Source organism: Colletotrichum chrysophilum (genome assembly GCF_026319265.1).
Source record: "Colletotrichum chrysophilum strain AFK26 chromosome Unknown scaffold_64, whole genome shotgun sequence".
In the NCBI taxonomy this organism is placed as follows: domain Eukaryota; kingdom Fungi; phylum Ascomycota; class Sordariomycetes; order Glomerellales; family Glomerellaceae; genus Colletotrichum; species Colletotrichum chrysophilum.
The window spans coordinates 100,283-120,220 of NW_026517351.1; the positions used below are offsets into that span (position 1 = coordinate 100,283).

Here is a 19,938-nt window from a genome sequence, read left to right on the forward strand (position 1 = left end):
CTTATATTGTACGCAGGGGGTTTAATCTTTTATCTAAGACGGCCGTGGCATCTGCCACCTTGTCGCGACCCACGCCAGGTCATTGTGATGCGCCTCCGCCGGCATGTATCCCCACCGCTTCTTCTCAGTGAGCCACGTGCGGCTAGGCATCATAGCCTCGAGCATGTAGTAGTTGTCGCGGTGAAAAGGTAGCTCAGTAGTGACGGGCCCCTGTCTATCGAGGAACAGATCGGACTGAGACTCGATGTCGGCCTGCGTCATCTGAAAGTGACGTCTCTTATTGCCCTTATTTTGACTGTGACGCTTGATGGCTACAACGGTGTTCTTGAGGTGGCTCTCCAGGATACAGGCATGTAGCAGGGGAGAAGTAACTGCCCTGGAGACGAGGTTCATGGTCTGATCGACGAGAAGACGATTCCACTCGGGCAAGGGCTTGCCTCGATCCATCATGGGAATTGGCTCGCCCTTTTCCAGATTTTGCTGCCAGTTGGAGAAATCGACAGCATTGCAGAGCGCGTTCCATCTGATGACGCAGGTGAGGCAAGTACAGGTGCGATAAGGATCAGCGGGAGGAATATGCTGATAACGGCGATGAATATTAAGCGCGGCCACTCTGTCTGGATGCTGAAGACGGCTGTGGGTCTCGGGGTCTACCTCACTGAGAGGAATCGGAAGACGAAAGCACTTCTCCAGGATAGGGTATCTGGCGGCAATGATTTCGCGAGCGAGGATGGTCTCGTCGTGCTTCACGTACTCGTAAAGATGGCGACATGTGCGGGAGACTCTGAAAAGATCGCTGGGTAGAAGAAAGACCATGATGTTGTTGAGGACCTCGTTCGGAAGGTCGAAAAGGTGGGTTGGCTGTGACGACTTCTTGGCGGTCTTCTTCAGCATCTTACGCTGACGTCGCTCGGTGCGTTTTGAGCGTATCTTGAGATTCCCAGAGGCGGCGACGCGATCGCTATCTGTGACGGCCTCTGTTGCCTCACCCCGCAAAAAGGTCTGGTTTTCTTGTGAGGCGTCGGTAGTGGTGGCGATGGAGGCCGTGTCGATTGCCGTCTCATTAGCTTCAGTCCCTTCGTCGGATGGCTGAGAAGTCTTCAGATTATCCGAGACGGCAAGAGTCTCCATCTGAGAAGGAAGACTCTCATCTCCAGTTGCCTCTGAAGTAGTGTCCATGTTCTTTGAGTGATATGGATGAAATCAAAGCCTTCTCAAGATAAAAAAGCCGCGGTGAAGTCGAACACTCAAGGTTGCAGCTCGCTAATCGCCACAGGCCGCCAAGGAAGGAGGAGCGATCGCTGAATGTGTCAGGCCGAACCCCGCCAATGGGCGGTCTTGGGGGCTGCACGGACCATCGCTGAGAACATCACGATTATATAAGCGGCAGAATCACGAATGCGGCGCAGAGGCTGGTCTGACCGCCTGCCTCCCATAAACAACCGCCCCCTTGCTGGACTTCAATTTCTCCCTTTACCTTCACTTTACGATGTTTGATGCCAGGTATCATAACCTCAATCTGTTGGAAATTGTGAACTCGATGTATTGGCTTTCGGAAATTCATGGTCCGAAGTATCTATCAAAGCCCACCTGAGATCTCTCCAAGCTATCTGGACCAAGTGGGCCAAACCGGGTGCCGTGAGCACGATGTCCATCAAACCAGTTACTTGTTTTCTGAAGTGAAAGCAACTCAAAGCAGCAGTACAAAGCCGTAAACTGGGTATCAATGCAAACGCCAACAATCAAGTTCAAAAAGCAATCTCATATCCTACCAAACTCCATCTACCACCAAAACATCTGTCCGCCGTCGCGCACAAATGGCTCTCAGTTGTACGCACCTGACTGCGGGGCGCAAGGGTCGTGGCCGTACTGAACCTCCCAGTAGGGGGAGTGAATCCCGCCGACATCGTACTCGCGCTGCAGAGCCAAGTACGCCAACTCCGCCTGGTTACCGAAGCTGCCAAAGCGGTACTCCACATCGCCCATGTCCTCGTTCATGACGATGGTGATGACCTCGTCAACCTCGAACGTGATCTTCTGCTTGAAGTACGCAGTGAGAGCGTCCTTGTTGACCACGTCGGGGCGGCCCTTGATGCGGAGGACGCGAGAGTTGTTGCGGCGGTTGTCCTGCGCGGTCTTGATGCGATTGAGCTCGACCTTGGTGACGTGGCCACGGACCTTGAAGCGGCGCGCGGGGTTGCAGCTCATGGCGTAGAACTTCTGCGCGGCGCCGAGCTCGAAGAAGACCACCTTGGCAGCCGCGGTGTGGTGGTTCTTCGCGGGCTCGGGGCCGCTAATCACCACGCTCCAAATGCGGCCCATGTTGCGGATCTCGGCGAGGATCTCGCGGTGGGTGACGTCGGGCGGAAGGAAGGTGATCCAAAGGGCGCAGTTCTCGCTATCGGGGATGTCGGCGGAGCGATTGCGTTCGATGGTCGGGTCACCGGCGTAGTTGGGCGAGATGCCGTACATGGCCTTGAGCGCGGCCCTATCCTTGTCGTTGTCCTTGGCCTGGCCCTGCTTGGCACGCATGGCAGCCCAAGTAGGACGGAAACCCTGTGGCTGTCGACCTTCGGTTGGCTGGAAAGAGTTGGCGTTGTTGGGAGGGCCATACTGGCGGGGACGATGCGCGTATCCAGAGCACTGCGAGTTGCCCGTGGCCGCCTGATATCTAGCTTGTGAACGTACCAGGCGAGTCTCCCATGAGCCTGCGATGCGACGGCTGGGCATGGGCATTGCTTCCTCGTCTGAGGAGTGGAAAGATGGACGTCTGCGGTGTCTGACGGTGACAAGGCCCAATGGATGCGGGAGCCTACTAAAGTTGTGCCAGGGAACTCCCCTAGGCCCCGAAGGAAGCGCCGACAAAGGGTCTCTGATGGGCGGAATCGCATTCTTGCGCGGCCAAGTTAGCATCAACATTTCAGAACGTTCTGATACGAGGGGACTCACGAGGTACCGAAGCGGATTATTCACGACGGCGGTGGGAGCCGAAGCGTTGGCACGGACGGAGCTCGAATTGCCCATTATAACGGGCTCGCGACCAGAGTCCGACTCGGAGTCGTAGTCTAAATCTGAATCGGAAGAATCAAAGGTGACTTCCGCAGCCGACTTCGCAGCACCAGTCTGAGATCTAGGGCCCGAGGTAGGACCCGAGCCGATGGACAATCGACTCAAGCCAAGGCTTGGGTCAACCGCCATGATAGCGTCGCGATCGGAAGACGCATGGTTGGCATTCGAAGTCGACCTTGGGGGACGGGTTGGGTATTGAGGGCCCGAGGCTGGAGTCAGGTTGGCGGGCAACTGGCCTGAACCAATGCTGGGGTTGACCACCCTGATAGCGTCGCGGTCGGAAGACGCATTGATGGGATTCGAAGTCGACCCTGCTGGACGGGGGAGACGAGTTGGGTATTGAGGGCCCGAGGTCGGAGTCAAGTTGCCGGATGATGAGGGAGTGAGGATTACCCCATTCTCGATGAATCTGGATGTGGATGTCCCAGAGATTCCGAAGAGCGAAGTCGAATTGGGGGCAGATGTGGTAGACCTAGAGCTGCAGTGGTAGGTCAAGGGAGGGACCGGATCCAAACGGACCCAAGGAGAAGAGTTGTCGCCGATGGAGGGAGGTGTGGGTACTGGCCATGGCGCGGGAAAATCCGACTGGTTGCGGAGAGACTGTACACGGGAGCCATGATGTATGGCGGGAGTTGGAGAGTCGTCCTGGTTGAGGGCTGCGAGGGTCGACGGGGTGTGAGGGCGGAAAAGGCCATTGGTTCGCTCAAGCCGGTTGGCAGTGGGAGGACGCTCTGCCAGGGCACTGGGGCTATCGTCTTGGTTGATGATGCGCTGGCTATTGAAGTTGTCTCGGGTGTTGTTAGGCGCCATCTTGAAATCGTCGACGGGTGGTCTCGAGGTAGGGCTGCGAAGTGGCTGCGCGATTCAATGAGTCAGTTTCACACCCCTTACAGACTCAGTCAGTAGAGAATCACTTGATGTGAAATGTTGGACACGGAGGTAGTAGCGATAATCCGCTGCGTTGAACTGGGACAAGAACGATCGCGTGCAGAAGTGAACGAAAAATAGCTTTCTGTGATGATGTCTGTTACCCTTTGTTGTGTTGGACGGAAGGGTTGTGTTGAGGTTGAAAGCTTTTGGATTGAGTGAGATTGTGAAAGAAGATGGAAGGTGAAAGTGGGTGGAGGTGAGGGTGGATGAGGAAGATGGAAGTTGTGACTGGGAGGAGAGATGGGACGATCTTTTATCCCCAGCTGTCGGGGGAGAAGAGCCGTGGTGTGTAGGCGGCCTGGAAGGTCTGGGAGGTGGGAGAAGGCAGTCGCGATTTGAGATGGACGTGACCTGGACCCGGTGGAGGTGAGGTGAAGGTTCCGACGCGTCGTCGAGAACAGTCTTGGGTGCCAAAATAGCAACGAGACGCGCCTAGAAGCACCTCGGACGCAATGAAGAACCGAAAAGGGTGAGGTGAAGTGCGACAAGGAGACGACAGGCAGCAGTACAATGAGATGATAGCCTGAAGGAGGTCCTTATCTGTCTTTGTTTCGTCTCCTGTGAAAGGTTGGCGAGGAGGTTGTGAGGGGGCCCAGGGCACTTCGAGGGGTGAAGACGCAAAGCAGGCACCAGTGGAGAAATGGAGCGCAGAATCGCAGTGAGGTTGAGGTTGTTGAGGTAAGGTAGGTAGGCTGGAGTGAAGTGAACTGAAGTAGCCAGGCTGAAGTGAAATAAAGTGGGTAGGCTGAAGTGAAGTGAGGGGATAAGTGAGGTAAGGTAGGAGGAAAGATACTGAAAGTACGTACTAGGAAGGCAGGCTCTCATGATAGAAGGTTAGACCTAATTGATGAGGTTCGCTGAACCTGGAAGGTAGCAGTTGAAATGCTTGGGTTTAGGCGATATTGCTGCTCATGAACTGCTACCATAACGGACCACTCGCCGCAAGGAATTGTCCTACGCATGGTGACTACATACGTACCTACGCGAAAATACTATCCAACCTTCGCGTGTGTCGGCCAGGCCACGAAATCGAAGGATGCGTTGCCTAAGTGAAGTTAGGCTAAGTACGCTTTTACTCATAGATGGCTAAGGGGAAACGAATACATAGTATACCGTAAAGAGAATCGAGGTACTTAGTATCATCGCAAAGATTCCGCGTTTGTAGGTAGACACGACGCAAGAAGCAGAAAGTCAACTTGCTGCAGCGTATTCTTGCGAATAACAGGGCCTGGAAAAGAGAACCTCAAAGGGCTCGCTACTTTCACTCCAATACCTTTACAATAGTGATTCCATGAGAGAGGGGTTCTGAAGCCTATATGACTACCCTATGACATCGATATTCGTAGCAGAATCACCTGGGCGATGCCGCGATTTGTCTGTTCTCAAGTACGATGCTCTCTGGAGGACTTGTGGTGAGTTGTGTGAACCAGCAGGCTCTATTGAGTAGAATCGCATTGAAACCTTCAGCCAAATGTAGCAGCGGAGAGGGAATCTCATGAAGGTTAGAGAGCTCTGTTGAGTGGAAACATATTGATTATCGAAGTCGCGGCACAGGCCCTCGGCGTGATGGCACGAACCTGCTAGATGGCTCAGGAAATGGTGTCGATGAGCGTTTCATAACTCAGGAAGGTAGCAGACTTTCGATGATGCTACCGCGGTGATTCCCGAAGATCGACTTGCATCCAGACAAAATAGGAGTTCGAGAGTCGCTTGGTGACAGGATTTGAACGTCCCAAAACTTGGAGTCGGGTGTTGGTTAAGGGTAGTGAAGGAGGTGTGGTTTTTCACAAGAAACTTGAAACTGGCTAGAGAGTTGGAGCGGTTTCTATACACATGCAGGCGGTGATGTGACGAGGTTGACAGTTTATGAAATGAAACGGATTGGGTTTTCAAGTCAGGCATTGAAATCAACGACATGGGCGAAGCAATCGGTCTGGTCAAGGAGAAGTTTCAGTGAATCATACCTAGGCAGAATCATAGTCAGAGCCTCCAAATTGTTTCCTGAAATTGGGATGTTTGATTCGATTTTCTTAAGCACGGCCTTTGTTAGCCCTCAGTCAGCGAGGAGTCGGCGTGAAAGGCCAGGAGAAACATCTGGGCTGTTCGAGCAAGGAACAAAAGCTTTGAGCAGGCTTTTCGTGGGATCAATATTTTATTCCGAAATTCCAGGCAACTTCTAACTTCATGTCGTCAAGAAGATCTGGGTCATACGCATTGCAGCCTTTTGGGCTTTGCCAAGCCCAAACACGATTCTCAACAAGCGACCGTGCTTACAGGTAAGAATATAAGCGATATGCTACGAAAGGATTGATGTGGGCATAATTATACTCTTGCTGTGTAAGGCTTCATTATTACCGCGTCGCGCGATATTGCATTCAATAGACTCCCAATAAAGCTGCCTGACAGGAAGCCAAGAGAATAGAAAATTCAGCCACCCATTGTGTCTACAACACTTCTGGTTTTGTTCTTTCAAGGGTGATTGGTTTTGAATCCAAACAAACAGCTTTGGCTTATTTCAACAAAGTTTTGATACCAGCAACGCAATGAAAACACAGAAAACATCCAAATTTCGATGGAAGTGACGATCAGTTCATCAATATCAGCCCCTACTATTGTGTTCTCAAGCAGGAGATGAGTCAGAAAGCAAGCATTATGCCTAGAATATGGTGGCACGCTACCTATTTGACGAAGTCGACTTCGTCAGAGCTATCACCGCCGACACACCAGACGAAATTCCCGTCAGAGACTGCAGAGCCTCATGCTGACCACGATTCTACTACGTCCACATCTGAGCCTCAAACCATGTTCTTCTGAAGCATATGGAACAAATGGAACCCGCAAGGTCAATGTGGCAGATTCTGCCTGAACGCCGTGTTCGAGTCCAACGTTGTGTCAGGTGCCTTGTGTCTCGCGTCTGCGCCCAGCGGTTTTGTCACCACGTTACAATCTCGGTGTCAGGTGGGACAAATCTCGTTGCGAGGATTCGAGACATAACGCAGAGCGAAGAGCCACCCAATCACCTCATGTCCGTTGCACATTTCTTCCAGCCTGTTTAGCCTGCAGTCGGGTGGCTGCTTACGTCGGGAAAACGGCTGCAGCCGCCCGAAGACTTGACTCTTTGCCACGCGTTTGAGGGCGTCGCCAAGTTCAAATTCCCAATCGGCTTTTCCAACCGTCCCTCGACGACATGGAACGTCGTTTATTCTGTCCACTCTCGGCCGAATTCTCTCTGGCCCGCCGAGACAATCTCATCTTGCGATTTAGAAGCCCGTCCTGAACCATCTCGTGCACCAGAGTCGGAGCGAGATCGAGGCCGTATGTACCCCAAGTCTTGTGTCAACATCGATCCTCCGTGCCGAGAGGTCTCATGATGGCACAGCAGAGGCCAGAAGGCAGATTTGCGGCGGCTGAGTAAGATGCCCACTTAAATGTTCACTCCCTTCAGGTGTATCAACTTCCAAATCAGCCTCGGTGATCCGCTTCCACGACAGACTATTGCATTTTCTAGTTTTGTTTTGTTCCTCGTATCGCAAGATCAGCCCTGGTTGGGCTCTTTTGCATCCTCCCTTGCGCCGGGAAGTTTCCTCACGTCAACCATCACAGGAGAATTGGTCACCCTGTCTCACCCGGGGAACCAGCGCCACGGAATGGGAACCTTCTCGAGCAGCCCGAAGCGAAAATTCCTCGTCTGTGGTTCAGGGATGGCAAGATTGTCGGGGTTCCACAAGAACATGCGGGGCATGGGCCCCCAAAAAAGAAAGCTCGCTGAATCACGTCGCCTGGCCAAGGAATTGAGGGCATCACGACCGGAATGCCCTCACAAAAGAATTGACAAAAACAACTGCCGCGTCACAGCAGCGCGACCATAGCGAACTCTAGATGCTGCAAGCTGACCGGTCATCTGCACAAGTTTAGGCCAGTGAGGTAAGATGGTCAGCTTTGTTGTTTCTTTTCGAATGTGACAATCGGATGATGTCTTTACACCCAGCACGACAGGCGGTTACACATCACTGTTCTGATGGAAGCTCACATGCATCGATCGACCCTGACCGGCCCAACCTAATGCACCTATCCACGCGCCGGGGGGACCCAACCGGATCTTGGGCTTTTTCACAAGACAAGGGGTGTAGATCTGGAGAAAAGCAAAGCTAGAGGAAGGGGGCCCTTGACGAAATCAAATTGAATCGAGTAAGCGCTCAGCTCTTCCAATAGGTTCGTCGCGACCGCCTCATCGTACGCGAGACCTTGCATCATGGTGTCTGACCTCGCAGTTATAGTTGCTTGTTGGGGCCCTCGGATCTCCTTATAATTGCTTTTTTCTGCAGTGATGGGAGAAACTCTCCTGCGCCGGGGGGCCTGTCTCCTGTCGGCCGGCCGGTTATCTGGGAATGTAACCATTCTGTAAACCCGCAACCCGCTACGTATCGACACCGTTCTTTTCTCAACAAGGGAGGGGAAACACTCGGCAGAGCGCCCAATGACGCCTCGCTGCATTAGATTTCCCCCCTCCGGCTCTCTCCCTCCCTTCTTCAATAACACGAGTTCTCACTTTCTTCGAGTCACCTCTTGAACCGGGAACCCAATGTCTCAGGTTAGCGTGCGACTGGGCGGGCTGATTCCCAAAAGATTTTGTTTACTCGGATCGACCCCCTACATTTGATCTACCGACGTCTACCAGGTGGGAGGATCTCAGACAATGCGGCGTCTTTATTATTATTCTTTTTTCTTTCGAGAAAATTTTGCAAATCACAAAGGGACCCAAACGCGCACATTGTTCACTCGAGACTGATTTCGTCAGCAGTTGATGCGACCACAGTTGTTAGATCAGAGTTGGGGGCTTTGCTAATTGCTCCGGTATACCTTATTACTGTAGTACCAATCGAAAAGCGCCACATCGTCTGCGTCAGCAGTCATATTTGACGTAACGTCCTGACTTACGGCGATCCCCAAAATCAACGGAGGTAGACCTCCAACCGGGCATTTCTCAGCTTCATCTTTCCGAGGAGACAAATAAGATCCAATTCCATCGGACGATCATTGTGCATGGGGCTACCAGGGGTGGTCTGGTCCGCCCGCCCGCGGCGGCGGGACATATACCGGATACCCCCTCCCGGGAGACATGGCTTCGACTCAGCGAAGCCACAGACCAAGGGCAAACACGCCGTGCTTCTTCACCCACTGAAGCCAAGGCGAGCAAACTACAGGGCTACTGCCACCGGCTACACTTCCGCATGTCTTGTGTAATTCTTGAACCCCATCCCACACGGCCCTGGCGTCCTAGACCGGGATGGGCCTAGCCGACGTAACTCCCAAAGGCATCCGACCAACAGGGCCAAGCTGACCTACATGATCCATTTTGCGATCTCCATTACTATGGGAGACTAGGGTTGGATGTTGTGCTCGGGTGACTTCTACTTCGAGTAGGAAGGGGAGCAAACATGGCCAGGGTATTCGTCCACTTCGAAGAATACAAAAGCCCGGGGCCGCTCACCTGGATCCTGTGGCACATTCACCAGATCAGTAGCCAGAGCAAAATTTCACCTCACTCCCACATTGGACAACGCCGGCCAAGTCACATCTTTCCTTCTTATGTCAGGTGACTTCCCATCATGAGCGGCTTCCAGAATAACAACTCGTCATCCTCCCTCCCTCCTGTTGAGGAGAAGGATATCGAGATTATCACGACTCACCATGCCAGCGAGGGCATGTTCTCGGAAGAGAAGTATGAACCAACATCTAATGCGCCTGCATCGTCAGACGGCACACAGTCAGACAACGACACCAGCAGCACTATCAGCGAACCCAAGCAGGCTCCTCTGTCCAAGTTCCAGGCCATCGCCCTCACGACCACCGCAACCGGCGCATGCTTCTTGAACGTGAGGCGAGCCTTCATCCCGCCGATCAGGGAACAAATCTTCTAACATGTTTCACCAGACCCTCTCTATCCAGGCCGTGGTCATCATCCTTCCAACCATAGGCCGAGACCTCAACATCCCCGAATCTCGCGTTCAATGGATCGTCTCCGCCTACTCTCTCACCTTTGGCTGCTTCCTTCTCCTCTGGGGTCGCATTGCAGATATCTATGGCAAACGTCTCATCTTCGTCCTCGGCACTGCTTGGCTTGCCGCTACGACTGTTGCGTGTGCCTTCATTCCCAACGAGATCGCCTTTGACTTCGTTCGCGGCCTGTCAGGTCTCGGTGCCGCCGCAAATGTTCCCACAGCAATCGGCATCTTGGGGACCACATTCCCGCCAGGCAAAGCCAAGACGTATGCCTTCGCAGCCTACGGCGCTGGCGCCCCCCTCGGAAGCATCTTCGGCAACATTCTCTCTGGCATCATCGCCGAATACGCCAACTGGAAATGGGTGTTTGGTGTCCTGGCGCTTCTGGCTGGTCTCGTTGCCATTGCTGGTGTTTTCGTCTTTCCTGCCGAGGCTGTCACACTACACAAGAAGGGCGTGAGCACGAAGAAGTCCGTCGACTGGATCGGAGGTGGTCTCATCACCGTGGGTCTTCTCGCGCTCATGTTGGCATTGACGGAGGGTAACGTCGTCGGCTGGCGCACGCCCTGGATCTCAGTCCTCCTCGTCATCTCCCTCATCATCATCGCTTCTTTCTGGTTCTGGCAACGCCACTTGGAGTTCAAGACCAACCGCCCTCCTCTGATGAAGACCTCAATCTTCCAAAGCGTCAGATTCTGCGCAGCCATGGCCATTATGGCTCTGTTCTTCTCATCATTCAACAACTTCCTCACCTACGCGACATACTTCTACCAGCAATACCAGGGTCAATCGATCATCACCACGACTCTTTACTTTCTTCCCACTGGTGTGGCTGGAATTCTCGTTGCATGGGCCGCAGCGCTTCTCATCTCTCGAGTGCCCACATACTTGCTACTGGTCTGTGGCAGCGCCTCCGTCTCCATTGCTTGCCTGCTGTTTGCGATACCCATCCCATCTACGACGTCGTACTTCGCCTACGGTCTGCCGGCCATGATTCTGGCAGTCATTGGTTCAGATACAGCCTGGCCATCTCTCATTCTGTTCGTCTCCAAGTCACTTCCTCAAGAAGACCAGGCCCTGGGTGGAGCGCTTGTCAACTCTGTCGGCCAGGTCGGTCGATCCATTGGTCTGGCTCTTTCGACTGCCGTTCAGACAGCCGCCATGGCAAACTCCAGGGGCACATCGGTGGAGGATGTGGGGCCTGTTATGGAATGGGACCAACCTTCATTGGATGGTCTCAGGGCAGCTTCTTGGATGAACTTTGCCCTGGGCATCACCTCCCTTGTCATTGTTTGTGTTTTCTTCAGGAGTTCAGAGATTGTTGGCAAGGCCGATTCACCTGAGTCGAAGAGGGACGAGGAGGCGGCTACGACTACAACAGAAGTCGACGTTGAGAAGAGGTAGATAGGCGCCCCTGGTTAGAAAAAAGTTATGCATTTCCTGTTCATCAGATGTCTTTCGCAAGCTTGACCGTGATGATCTTCTAAAGACCCGCAGGGACCAAGACATAGTGTAGCAGACGGTCGCTCTTAGAGCAGATCACATTCCATGACACAAACGAGTCCACATTGCAACCGAAGCGATGAGCAGAATGTCAGACATGCTAGTTTGCGTTGCTAGGTCTGCAACGACTGAATCGCAACCAACTCCACCCGAGAGAATACGGGCGTCCAACCAATGCGATGAGATTAAAATCTCCCGAATCGCACCATCACGACGATCTGTCTCTGACAATCAGAGTCATCTGGTAGCGCCGACCTCGTATCCTTGTCTCTTGGCCGTGCGGCGTAGGGCCGTAACGCTATGTTTGCTCCAAGACAACCCTGTTCCGACCTCACTGCGGGCGTGTTGGGAGCAAACAATCGGTGAACAGGGTAGTATTAGTGAAGAAACAACAAAGACTCTGCTTCCGACCACTACGGCTCTTGACCAACGTTGATTACACAACAGCAACAGCCTATGTGCAGGGGCCGCTATGTTATCTGCATTTAGCTCCATTCCCGTGTGTGCATGCCACCCCGCACATTCATCTACCATTATATGTGAGGTGGTGGGTAGGATTTGGAGGTTGTTGTGTGGATGAATCTGTCCTCAGCTGCAGGTGTGCACCCCTTGGCTTGCCATCAAAATGTTGGTAAAGATCGCGCAGTGGCCGATGTCATGGTCACTGATGAAGGACACCAATCATACACAAGAAGTCCGGACGGGATGACCATCGCTGAGAATTTCCTTGAATATAATTGAGCAAAGCACCGAGACCGGCAGCCAAAGTCTTCCCTTTGGACGGTGGACATATAATACTAGCTGGTGTAGAACAGGCTGATATTCGCTGCTCGCCTACTGTTTAGCATTGTTTCATGAATGGTGATGATGGACTTGAAGGATATGGTTCTATGCAGCGGTCAGTAAATCGAGTTTGTTTCCTGTGGCAGCCGGCAGCCAGCCGTTCTGTGAACTTAGACGCGCTCAGGGACTATTGTGCGCATCCTATGCCGTTCAAGTCTTGATGCGGTGTAGACGTCCTGATTTATGGTCGAGGGCAAATGGGTCATTCTCTTGGTGAGTCATATCGTAGGCCATGGAGGTGGACCATACACATTTCCTGGCTTTCAGGGTTCTATGTTCCCACGTGGCTGGGCGTACCTTGGCTCAGATCAACGTGTTATCAGCCGGCATCTGTTGACTTGACCATCTGTTGAAACTATGGTATTTCAATCAGAATGCTGGTTGATTATCTGCTTCGGTTCTTAGAGGCTTACTGCCCGGCCTTACGTGAATATCCCTTGCTCTTCGGGTAAGGGTTGTGGCAAAGGGTTTCCATCCATCTAGTGGTTGATCGTACCCTTATGACCCCTCCAGGCAGCTCATATATCACCAGCCCTCAAGGGAATAACTACACGAATTTCCAAATGTGCCGTAGCCTAATAAGGTTCTGCTGCCTTCCATCACACAAAATTTGTCCATTGTATCATCGCACCGTCGTGGGTTTCCACAATGGTGACTGTTAGTTTCTCCGATTGGAGACGCAAACGCATGCATTCCAAGCTTCAGGCGCACCTCCAGGAGAATATTTTCGTCCGAATTGTCATCCTCAATGCTGATTGTCGTCTATCCACCATCATCGTCTCAAACATCTAACAACAATCAACTTCCTCAGACGCAACTACTTACCACTGCGACATCATTCAACACATATCCAGCCTATTTTAATGGGTATTTCTGCATCTGCAATCAGAATGCGTTCAACCAAAAGCTGCATCAAGACCAGCTGGTCTTCCGACTACAATCCATGCAAGAAGCAGGTTCGCTTCACCGAGGATACCATTGACCCTCGCCCATCTGCTCTCTCACACACCCTGGAAAATTTCATATTCGCCCACCCCGAAGATATGGCTGCCTTCGATCACTTTCCAGATGAGCCCGTGGCCATCCAGCGCGCACGGCACTTCAGCACACCCACCAGCAGCCCCGTTCAACCCGAGCAGATCAGCACGTGCTCTCCCCTCAGGAGCTGTCTGAAGAAGCCTAAAAACATTGAGCTTCACGCGGAACTATCCAAAACCGTACGCTTCAACGAGGCGCTTGAATATGACACCGATGCCATCAAGCATGAGCCTCCTCGACGACAAAGTCAATCACCATCACCAAGGGACTCCTCTTCTCAGGACTCCAAACCAAAAACAAAATTGCCGGACAGACCTCTAAAGCGCACCAACATGGACAAAACAGAATCCTTGAAAGCAAAAAGAGTCAAATTCGCAGTTGACGACAGCGGCAGCGACACCGAGGAATTCACCGACGACGAGGAATTCGCCTTCCGCATAGAGGATCTGGTGACCGATTTTCGCATAGACACGGCTTGGCAGAGAATGAGAGCGCAGGAGCTCCGGGAATGGGACAACTACATGTTCAGAAAGTCGCTCATGGAGAACAAAATCCGAAACACGAAGACATCGATGATAAAGAAACGAAGACCCTCATCACCGCAGGAATGGAGTGAGGGCGTTGAGCGTGGTGTCAAATCCGGACTGGCTGGGTCTGTGCAGTTGACTTCGGGCAGTCTCAAGACCGCAAGAGCGCGCCATCCGTTGTTCCGGGTTTAATAGTTGAAAGCGTTCAAAGCGCATCTGGGATGGTATATTGACGGAGATAAGAAGGCGAAGGACAGGGCTTGATACCCACAGAGTAAAATCGATCATGTACGCGGCAGGTCAGGTGCGCAGAGCAGACAAGACTGGGCCCGAAGGGTTTAATAACTATCCAGACCTGCTACTTCATGCTTCCTGGTAGGCAAGCCTCCGTCTCAATATGATAGTTTTGGCAAGTCTAGATGTATAACTCATCAAAACAAATACGAAAACCTTCAATCATATCGAGTCTTTAGCTACGTATGCTACGTGTTGATATCTTATGGCCCCACACATACATGTCAGACTTTAGCATTCCTTCCACTGCGACGAAGACCATAATTCCTTCAGAAACCACAGCCAGCACAAACTGAAACCCATCACACTCACCCCTTCAAGAACCCCATCTCGTCAACAACATCCCAAGCTCTCCTCGCAGCAACATCCAAATCCTCCCTGGTCGCCGGTATCCCCGCCGCCACAATCTGCCACTGCAGCTCCGGCACCAACCTCGTCAACACGTCGCACACACGATACAACTCCGGCAGCCGCACAGGGAGTCGTGCCTCCAGCGCGTCGTACGCCGCGATAAACTCGTCGTAGCTCTGGTCCCGCTCTTGTGTCATGCTGCGCAGCTTCGAGACGGTCTCGAGGAGGCGGCGCATTACCGCCTCATCAGCGGGGTTCGTGAGAGGTTCCATGAGTTTGGAGGGTAACCCGTCTGAAGGAGTGCTTGAGAAGGGTCCTGATGGAGTCAAAGTTCGTCGAGACAGAACGAAGTCAAAACCCGGCCGGCCGGATGTTCATTGAACAAGCACAACTCTCTCACACAGTTCCAGTGTGGGTCTGCGAGTTCATTCTCGCGCAGGATACCCGGAGTACCGTGGGGTGTCAAGTTTCACCGGGATACGTGCCGGAAGTGCTGGTACCTGGAGATGATCATAGCTCCGACGAACCTGACATCATCGAAGAGCTTCCAGCCAGTGAGCTTTCGTCTTAGACATGGCGGAGGGCACCATCGCGAGGCATCTTCCCCGCAGAACGAACACTATGACCGCGATGTCACGATATGGCGTCAAGACTCACGAAGACAATTCGCAACGGACTTCGTAGCTCTTGTACAGCGCTCTGGGCGCCTTGATTCATTCAGCTATAGATGGCCTAAGTCGAGAGGGCCAAGCAGGCGTCTACAGCCAGTCCAACCCTGCCCTGCTTCTGGTATACCACGTCCGAAATAATGTCCCTGTCAAGGTCGGGAAACATGCCAGCAAGCGTTTCGACGACGTTGTTGTGCTCTGCCCGATGAAGGCGCTGAGCTTCTGCAGCCTCGGCACTCGCCTGTCTTGCGGCCGCCTCCTCTGCCGACAGCTGGTGCCGGGAGCTGGGTCGTTGTCCCTCAACTTCCATACTAGGTCTCGGAGACAAGCGCTCGGGGCCACCTGGAGCTCGGGGCGGGTTGCTTGGTCCCGCCGGTGGAGGCGAGGGCTCGTCGGAAAACATGCGACCGATTGTGCTCAGTGGTTTCTGTATTGAGCGGAGAAGACCACTTATCGGAGCCTGGTCTGTATCTGGGGTGCCCTCGTTCGACGAGGTCGAGCGACGTGGAACTGACGATTCGCCGACGGCAATGTCTAACGACGGCCTTGTTGTGGAAGCCTCGCTTGGTGGAAAGCTAAAGCCAGACTTTTCTGAGAATACAGGTTCTTGCACGGGATGAGGAGAGTCAAGGCGGTGCTTCTCTGCGATGGCCGAAACAGCTGCTTCGACATTCTTCTCAAATTCTTCGTCGGTGATAGTCAACGTTGTGCGGTCCATGTTCTCAATGAACTGGATGGCACCCATCTGAGTGGAGTTAGCATGAAATCAAAGTGTGAGTCGAACAATCATTGATAACTTACCAATGATGACAGGTAGTAGCCCGCCTCGCCGCCGAGCTTCTCCTGGTTCCTGAAACGCAGAATGTACTGTACGTTGGAGACCAAATGCTCGGGGTTGGCTTGAAGGACAACATAAATCAAAAGAGGCATGAAGGAGTCTGCAGAAGAATCCGATTTGGAATGCTTCAGTAGGCCTTAGATTGGTCAGACATCGAAATCGGTAAATTGTCAGCGTGAGACTCACCAAATATGACCTTGCAGCAGTTCAAGACGCAGATAATCTTGTCTCGAGGGGCCCTGTAAGACTTGATTTTGAGAAGTTCTATGAGCGGTTAGCAGCGACCAAAGTTGTCTCGAAGTAACGAGGCCACGAACCTTGCTGGGCGAGTTTGAGGAACCGCCTACCACTCTCGCCAGCAGGAGGAATATCCAGATGCTCTTCTCTCAACCAGGCGTAGATCTGGATCTTTTGCGTCAAAACGTCGTCGCGCTCAATATCTTCCTGGTGCTGCCCCCTCCGTCCGGGTCCCATGGGTCGCTCGCCACCTCTCCTCTTTGGCTTCGCGCCGGGGATAGGTTGGGGCGGAGGAATCGCAGGAGAGAAGGTCTGCGTGTAGAGTCTGTTCATGACGAGCTTTTCCATACCCTCGCGCGCATTGTCAAACTCGGCGTCAGAAACATCCCGCCACACCTCACACTGGGCCATCTTGTTGGCGATGAATGCCAAGAAATCACTAATGATCTTGACCTGCTCGTGCACCATCCACTGTCGCTTTCCAAACTCGGACAAGAACGACTTGAGATATCTGGCGACTGGGTCTGCCTTTTTGTTTCGTAGTTGTTCTAAGAACCGGTGGAAATCGAATGGTAGTGCTGGCTCGGGCTCGGGCTCAGGCGGCGGCGGTCGGTGCAGTCCTGGAGACATTTGAGAATCGACACTCATTTGGCGGTCGTCGTGCGAACGCGCCGGGGTTGCGGGCGGCCCATCCTTAGGGGGCACCGGCGGCCCTTGATCGTCGGTTGGCCTTTCGCGGGAGAGAATGCTCGAGGGAGAAGCGGTGTGTATCCTAAGGCCCTGCAGCTCCTGCACCTGGTGGGAAAGCGACGGCGCCACCAGAGGCTCGAGACTAGACTTGCGAGGAGGGTGCTGGATTCCGGGGCTGCCCAGAGTAGTTCCCAGCATCGGCGACGCAATCTCCAGTCTTGGGCTCATGACTTCCTCCTCTCCAGGACCTCCGCCGTCGCCAGTGAACTGCTCCATGATGCTCTGGATCTCTGAGCGCGAACCCTCTTGCTCATCTTCGCTCGCGTATCGACGCTCGTCGTAGCCCGCGTCGGACCTTGTTGGGGAGGATTCGGAGGATATCCGGCGCTGACCTGCGTTCGAAGGGGTTCGGGAAGGCGGTTGGGAAGTTCGCGGAGTAGGAGGTGTAGGGTCGACGTAGGGTGCCGAGGTCGCTTCTATCGTGAGGAACTGTGTGGAAGTCTCCGCTGGCAGAGGACTCGTAGGCTTCAAGGTAGCGATGGAGGAAGTCATGGTCTCCGCGGTTCCTCCAGGGGCTGGTGTGGAGGCGGTCTGAGCAGATCCTTCCGTCTTGTTCTCGGCATCTGTGATAACAGGAGCTGTTGGCGCGGGAGCTGAAGAATCGTCGCCAAAGTCGATCAAATCGTCGGTGGCCTGCTGCTTGCCCGCTGCTTTCGCAGACATTGTAGCTTTTCCATCGTCGTTGTGGTTCTGGAGATTGGCAAGGTCTGTTTCAGCCTTGGACCCCGCGGGCTCGGCGCTCGTCACCGGAACGGTCTTGTCATTTTGCGTGGCGCCAGACAGGCCGGAGGAGTTATCTGTGGGATCCGTAGGAGACATACACCACAGATATTCGGATCGAGTGAGAATTCGGATTTGGAGCTTGAGCTAGGGCGAGCGATCGAGGCTGAGGTTGTTGTTGGAGTCGGCGGCGGATTGTGGGGGGCGAGGCTCGAGCTCAGCAAAGGGCGGAGGCGGGACTGTTGCTGACATGCAGATGCGCAGTCTCCAGGGCCAGGGTAAATGCAGGGAAGATGTGTGAGTGATCTTCGATATGGATACAAGTGATGAGGGTGTCGGAGGGACGGTGCTGCAGACGGCGAAGGGGGTGGAGAGTGTCGGCAGCGGGTGAGTAGGTTGGTTGTTGAGATATCGGATTGGAGTATCACGGGATGGGATCAGCAATGTAGCGGGTTGACCGTGTGACGGCGGAGAAGGCTGCCTGCAGCGGTCCTCAGCGATTCTAGACCCCATAATTCGTGGGGGACTGCTAAACTGGTACACCAGTGCACCACCTGCTGAGTGACTGCTGAGTGTGCTGCAGCTGCGCCGGAAGCCAGAGTTTTGCCGAGTTCCAGGGTCCCACGACCTGCAGGAGCCGCTGTGACCTCACGACGTCACCTGAGTGGACGGGAACGCCCGGACCACCGCACGGTCTTCACGGGGAAATCATTCGCCGAAGGATAGAGATATCATCACGTGATGACTGATGCTTATGTAACTCCACCTCCGGACTCTCGTCTCCTCCGCTGCCCCGCATCGGCCGCACGTCGGATCCGGTGCGCCGGAATCGGGGTGTCCAGCAGTTCTTCCGTCCCGGCGCACGGCTCCCTCTTCCATCATTCTAGTGTCTCAGCTTGACAAGGGGGCTCGACTTCTCAAATACTGCCCTCGACCTCGGCTCATCAACTTGCATCACCGTCCTCGACTCATTCCTGCATCAAAGTCGATGCCCTCAAGGAGAAAATCTGCTCCCATCGCCAAGTGCGGCCAAGTCTGCCCCCAAACGCTTGACTAGCTCGTCGGATCAGCACAGGGGGACTGTACCGCCTCGATCCTCTCGCAAATCTTTCTTTTTCGGTTTGCTCAGACCGCGGCTCTGGGCCCGTCTTCCCGCATTTATTTTCCCTCGACCGGAGCCGTTTTCTTTCATCGACGTCTTGTTGCTTTTGGTGGTGAGCCACCGTCCGGTCGGCGGACCTGCAATAAACGCCAGTCTCTCGTCAACTTACTTTTTCCCAGCTCGCGGGAACCTGAACTCTGCGCTTCCGGCGCTCCGGCCCATGAGGCTGGGCCCGCGCTCGGTCCTCTGACAAGTGTCAGCGCGGCAAGAGCCTTTCGCCTACTTGTCCTGAAAGGGTGTGAAGCTGAACTTCCCTCAACCTCCGAAGTCCGCTCCTTCATGCCCACCACACCTCACGTCAAACCCAGGATGGTAATTCACTGTCTTGGTTGTCAGGATGAGGCGTGGCGACCGGATTGTCTTGCTCGCTGAGTGGCCCTCACGTCTGGTGCGATCCCTGTTCAGGAGTCTCCTTTGTGAGCGTTTTCCCGTTTCGATCTGGTCATCCCAAGTTTCAGGTTGGAACTTCTAGAACGTATCGTGTTCAACCCAACTATGACGACCCACCACGGGCGTTGTCAGATTCGCAAGCTGCACTTTTATCGACAAGCGCCGTTCGTCCACCAGGGAAGCCTCGTGGTTGGTGCCAGCCCTCCATGTCGACTCTCGCTTGCCAAGCGGCAAAGTCACGGTTTCGGTGCCGTGGTTGACAGCTAGATGAGCTGAAGACAAGAGTCATTCGCTACGTGTTTTGTTTGTGGCACGACTGCCGTCCTCTGTTGCCGAACCTCGGCCTGAAGCCCTTCAACTGAAGAAGCAAACACCATCACCGGCCGGTGACTATTCAATGATGAAAGCTGTGAGAGTATGATAAGTGATGTCACATCTCAATCACATACTGCCTCATGGCCCAACTGAGATGGGCCTCTTGGCTGGGTACGAGGCCATCGGGTGCATGAGGCCAGAACGATAGACTTCGAGACGGTTGCCCTCGTCTTAGCCTTGCAGATCATGGGTCGTTCTGCAAACAATCACTTCGAAACGACGGCCCCGGCCCCCAAATCG

The 19,938-nt window shown here is 53.7% G+C and overlaps 5 protein-coding genes across 5 annotated transcripts; 2 read left to right on the forward strand and 3 right to left on the reverse strand.

The window, feature by feature from the left end:
* Positions 1-33: 33 nt before the first annotated feature.
* Positions 34-1,179, reverse strand: COL26b_007740 (uncharacterized protein; the record flags this gene model as incomplete). Its single annotated transcript, XM_053180525.1, has 1 exon — positions 34-1,179. The coding sequence occupies one exon, from the start codon at positions 1,177-1,179 to the stop codon at positions 34-36; it is 1,146 nt and encodes a 381-aa protein (XP_053035518.1).
* A 645-nt stretch (positions 1,180-1,824) lies between these two features.
* COL26b_007741 (uncharacterized protein) lies at positions 1,825-3,879 on the reverse strand (the record flags this gene model as incomplete). Its single annotated transcript, XM_053180526.1, has 2 exons — positions 1,825-2,664; positions 2,950-3,879. The coding sequence occupies 2 exons, from the start codon at positions 3,877-3,879 to the stop codon at positions 1,825-1,827; spliced, it is 1,770 nt and encodes a 589-aa protein (XP_053035519.1).
* A 5,729-nt stretch (positions 3,880-9,608) lies between these two features.
* Positions 9,609-11,406, forward strand: COL26b_007742 (uncharacterized protein; the record flags this gene model as incomplete). Its single annotated transcript, XM_053180527.1, has 2 exons — positions 9,609-9,875; positions 9,934-11,406. 2 exons carry the CDS (start codon positions 9,609-9,611, stop codon positions 11,404-11,406), a joined length of 1,740 nt encoding a protein of 579 aa, XP_053035520.1.
* Positions 11,407-13,238: 1,832 nt separating this feature from the next.
* COL26b_007743 (uncharacterized protein) lies at positions 13,239-14,105 on the forward strand (the record flags this gene model as incomplete). Its single annotated transcript, XM_053180528.1, has 1 exon — positions 13,239-14,105. The coding sequence occupies one exon, from the start codon at positions 13,239-13,241 to the stop codon at positions 14,103-14,105; it is 867 nt and encodes a 288-aa protein (XP_053035521.1).
* A 1,185-nt stretch (positions 14,106-15,290) lies between these two features.
* On the reverse strand, positions 15,291-17,870 carry COL26b_007744 (uncharacterized protein; the record flags this gene model as incomplete). Its single annotated transcript, XM_053180529.1, has 4 exons — positions 15,291-15,971; positions 16,028-16,200; positions 16,251-16,328; positions 16,382-17,870. The coding sequence occupies 4 exons, from the start codon at positions 17,868-17,870 to the stop codon at positions 15,291-15,293; spliced, it is 2,421 nt and encodes an 806-aa protein (XP_053035522.1).
* Positions 17,871-19,938: the final 2,068 nt, after the last annotated feature.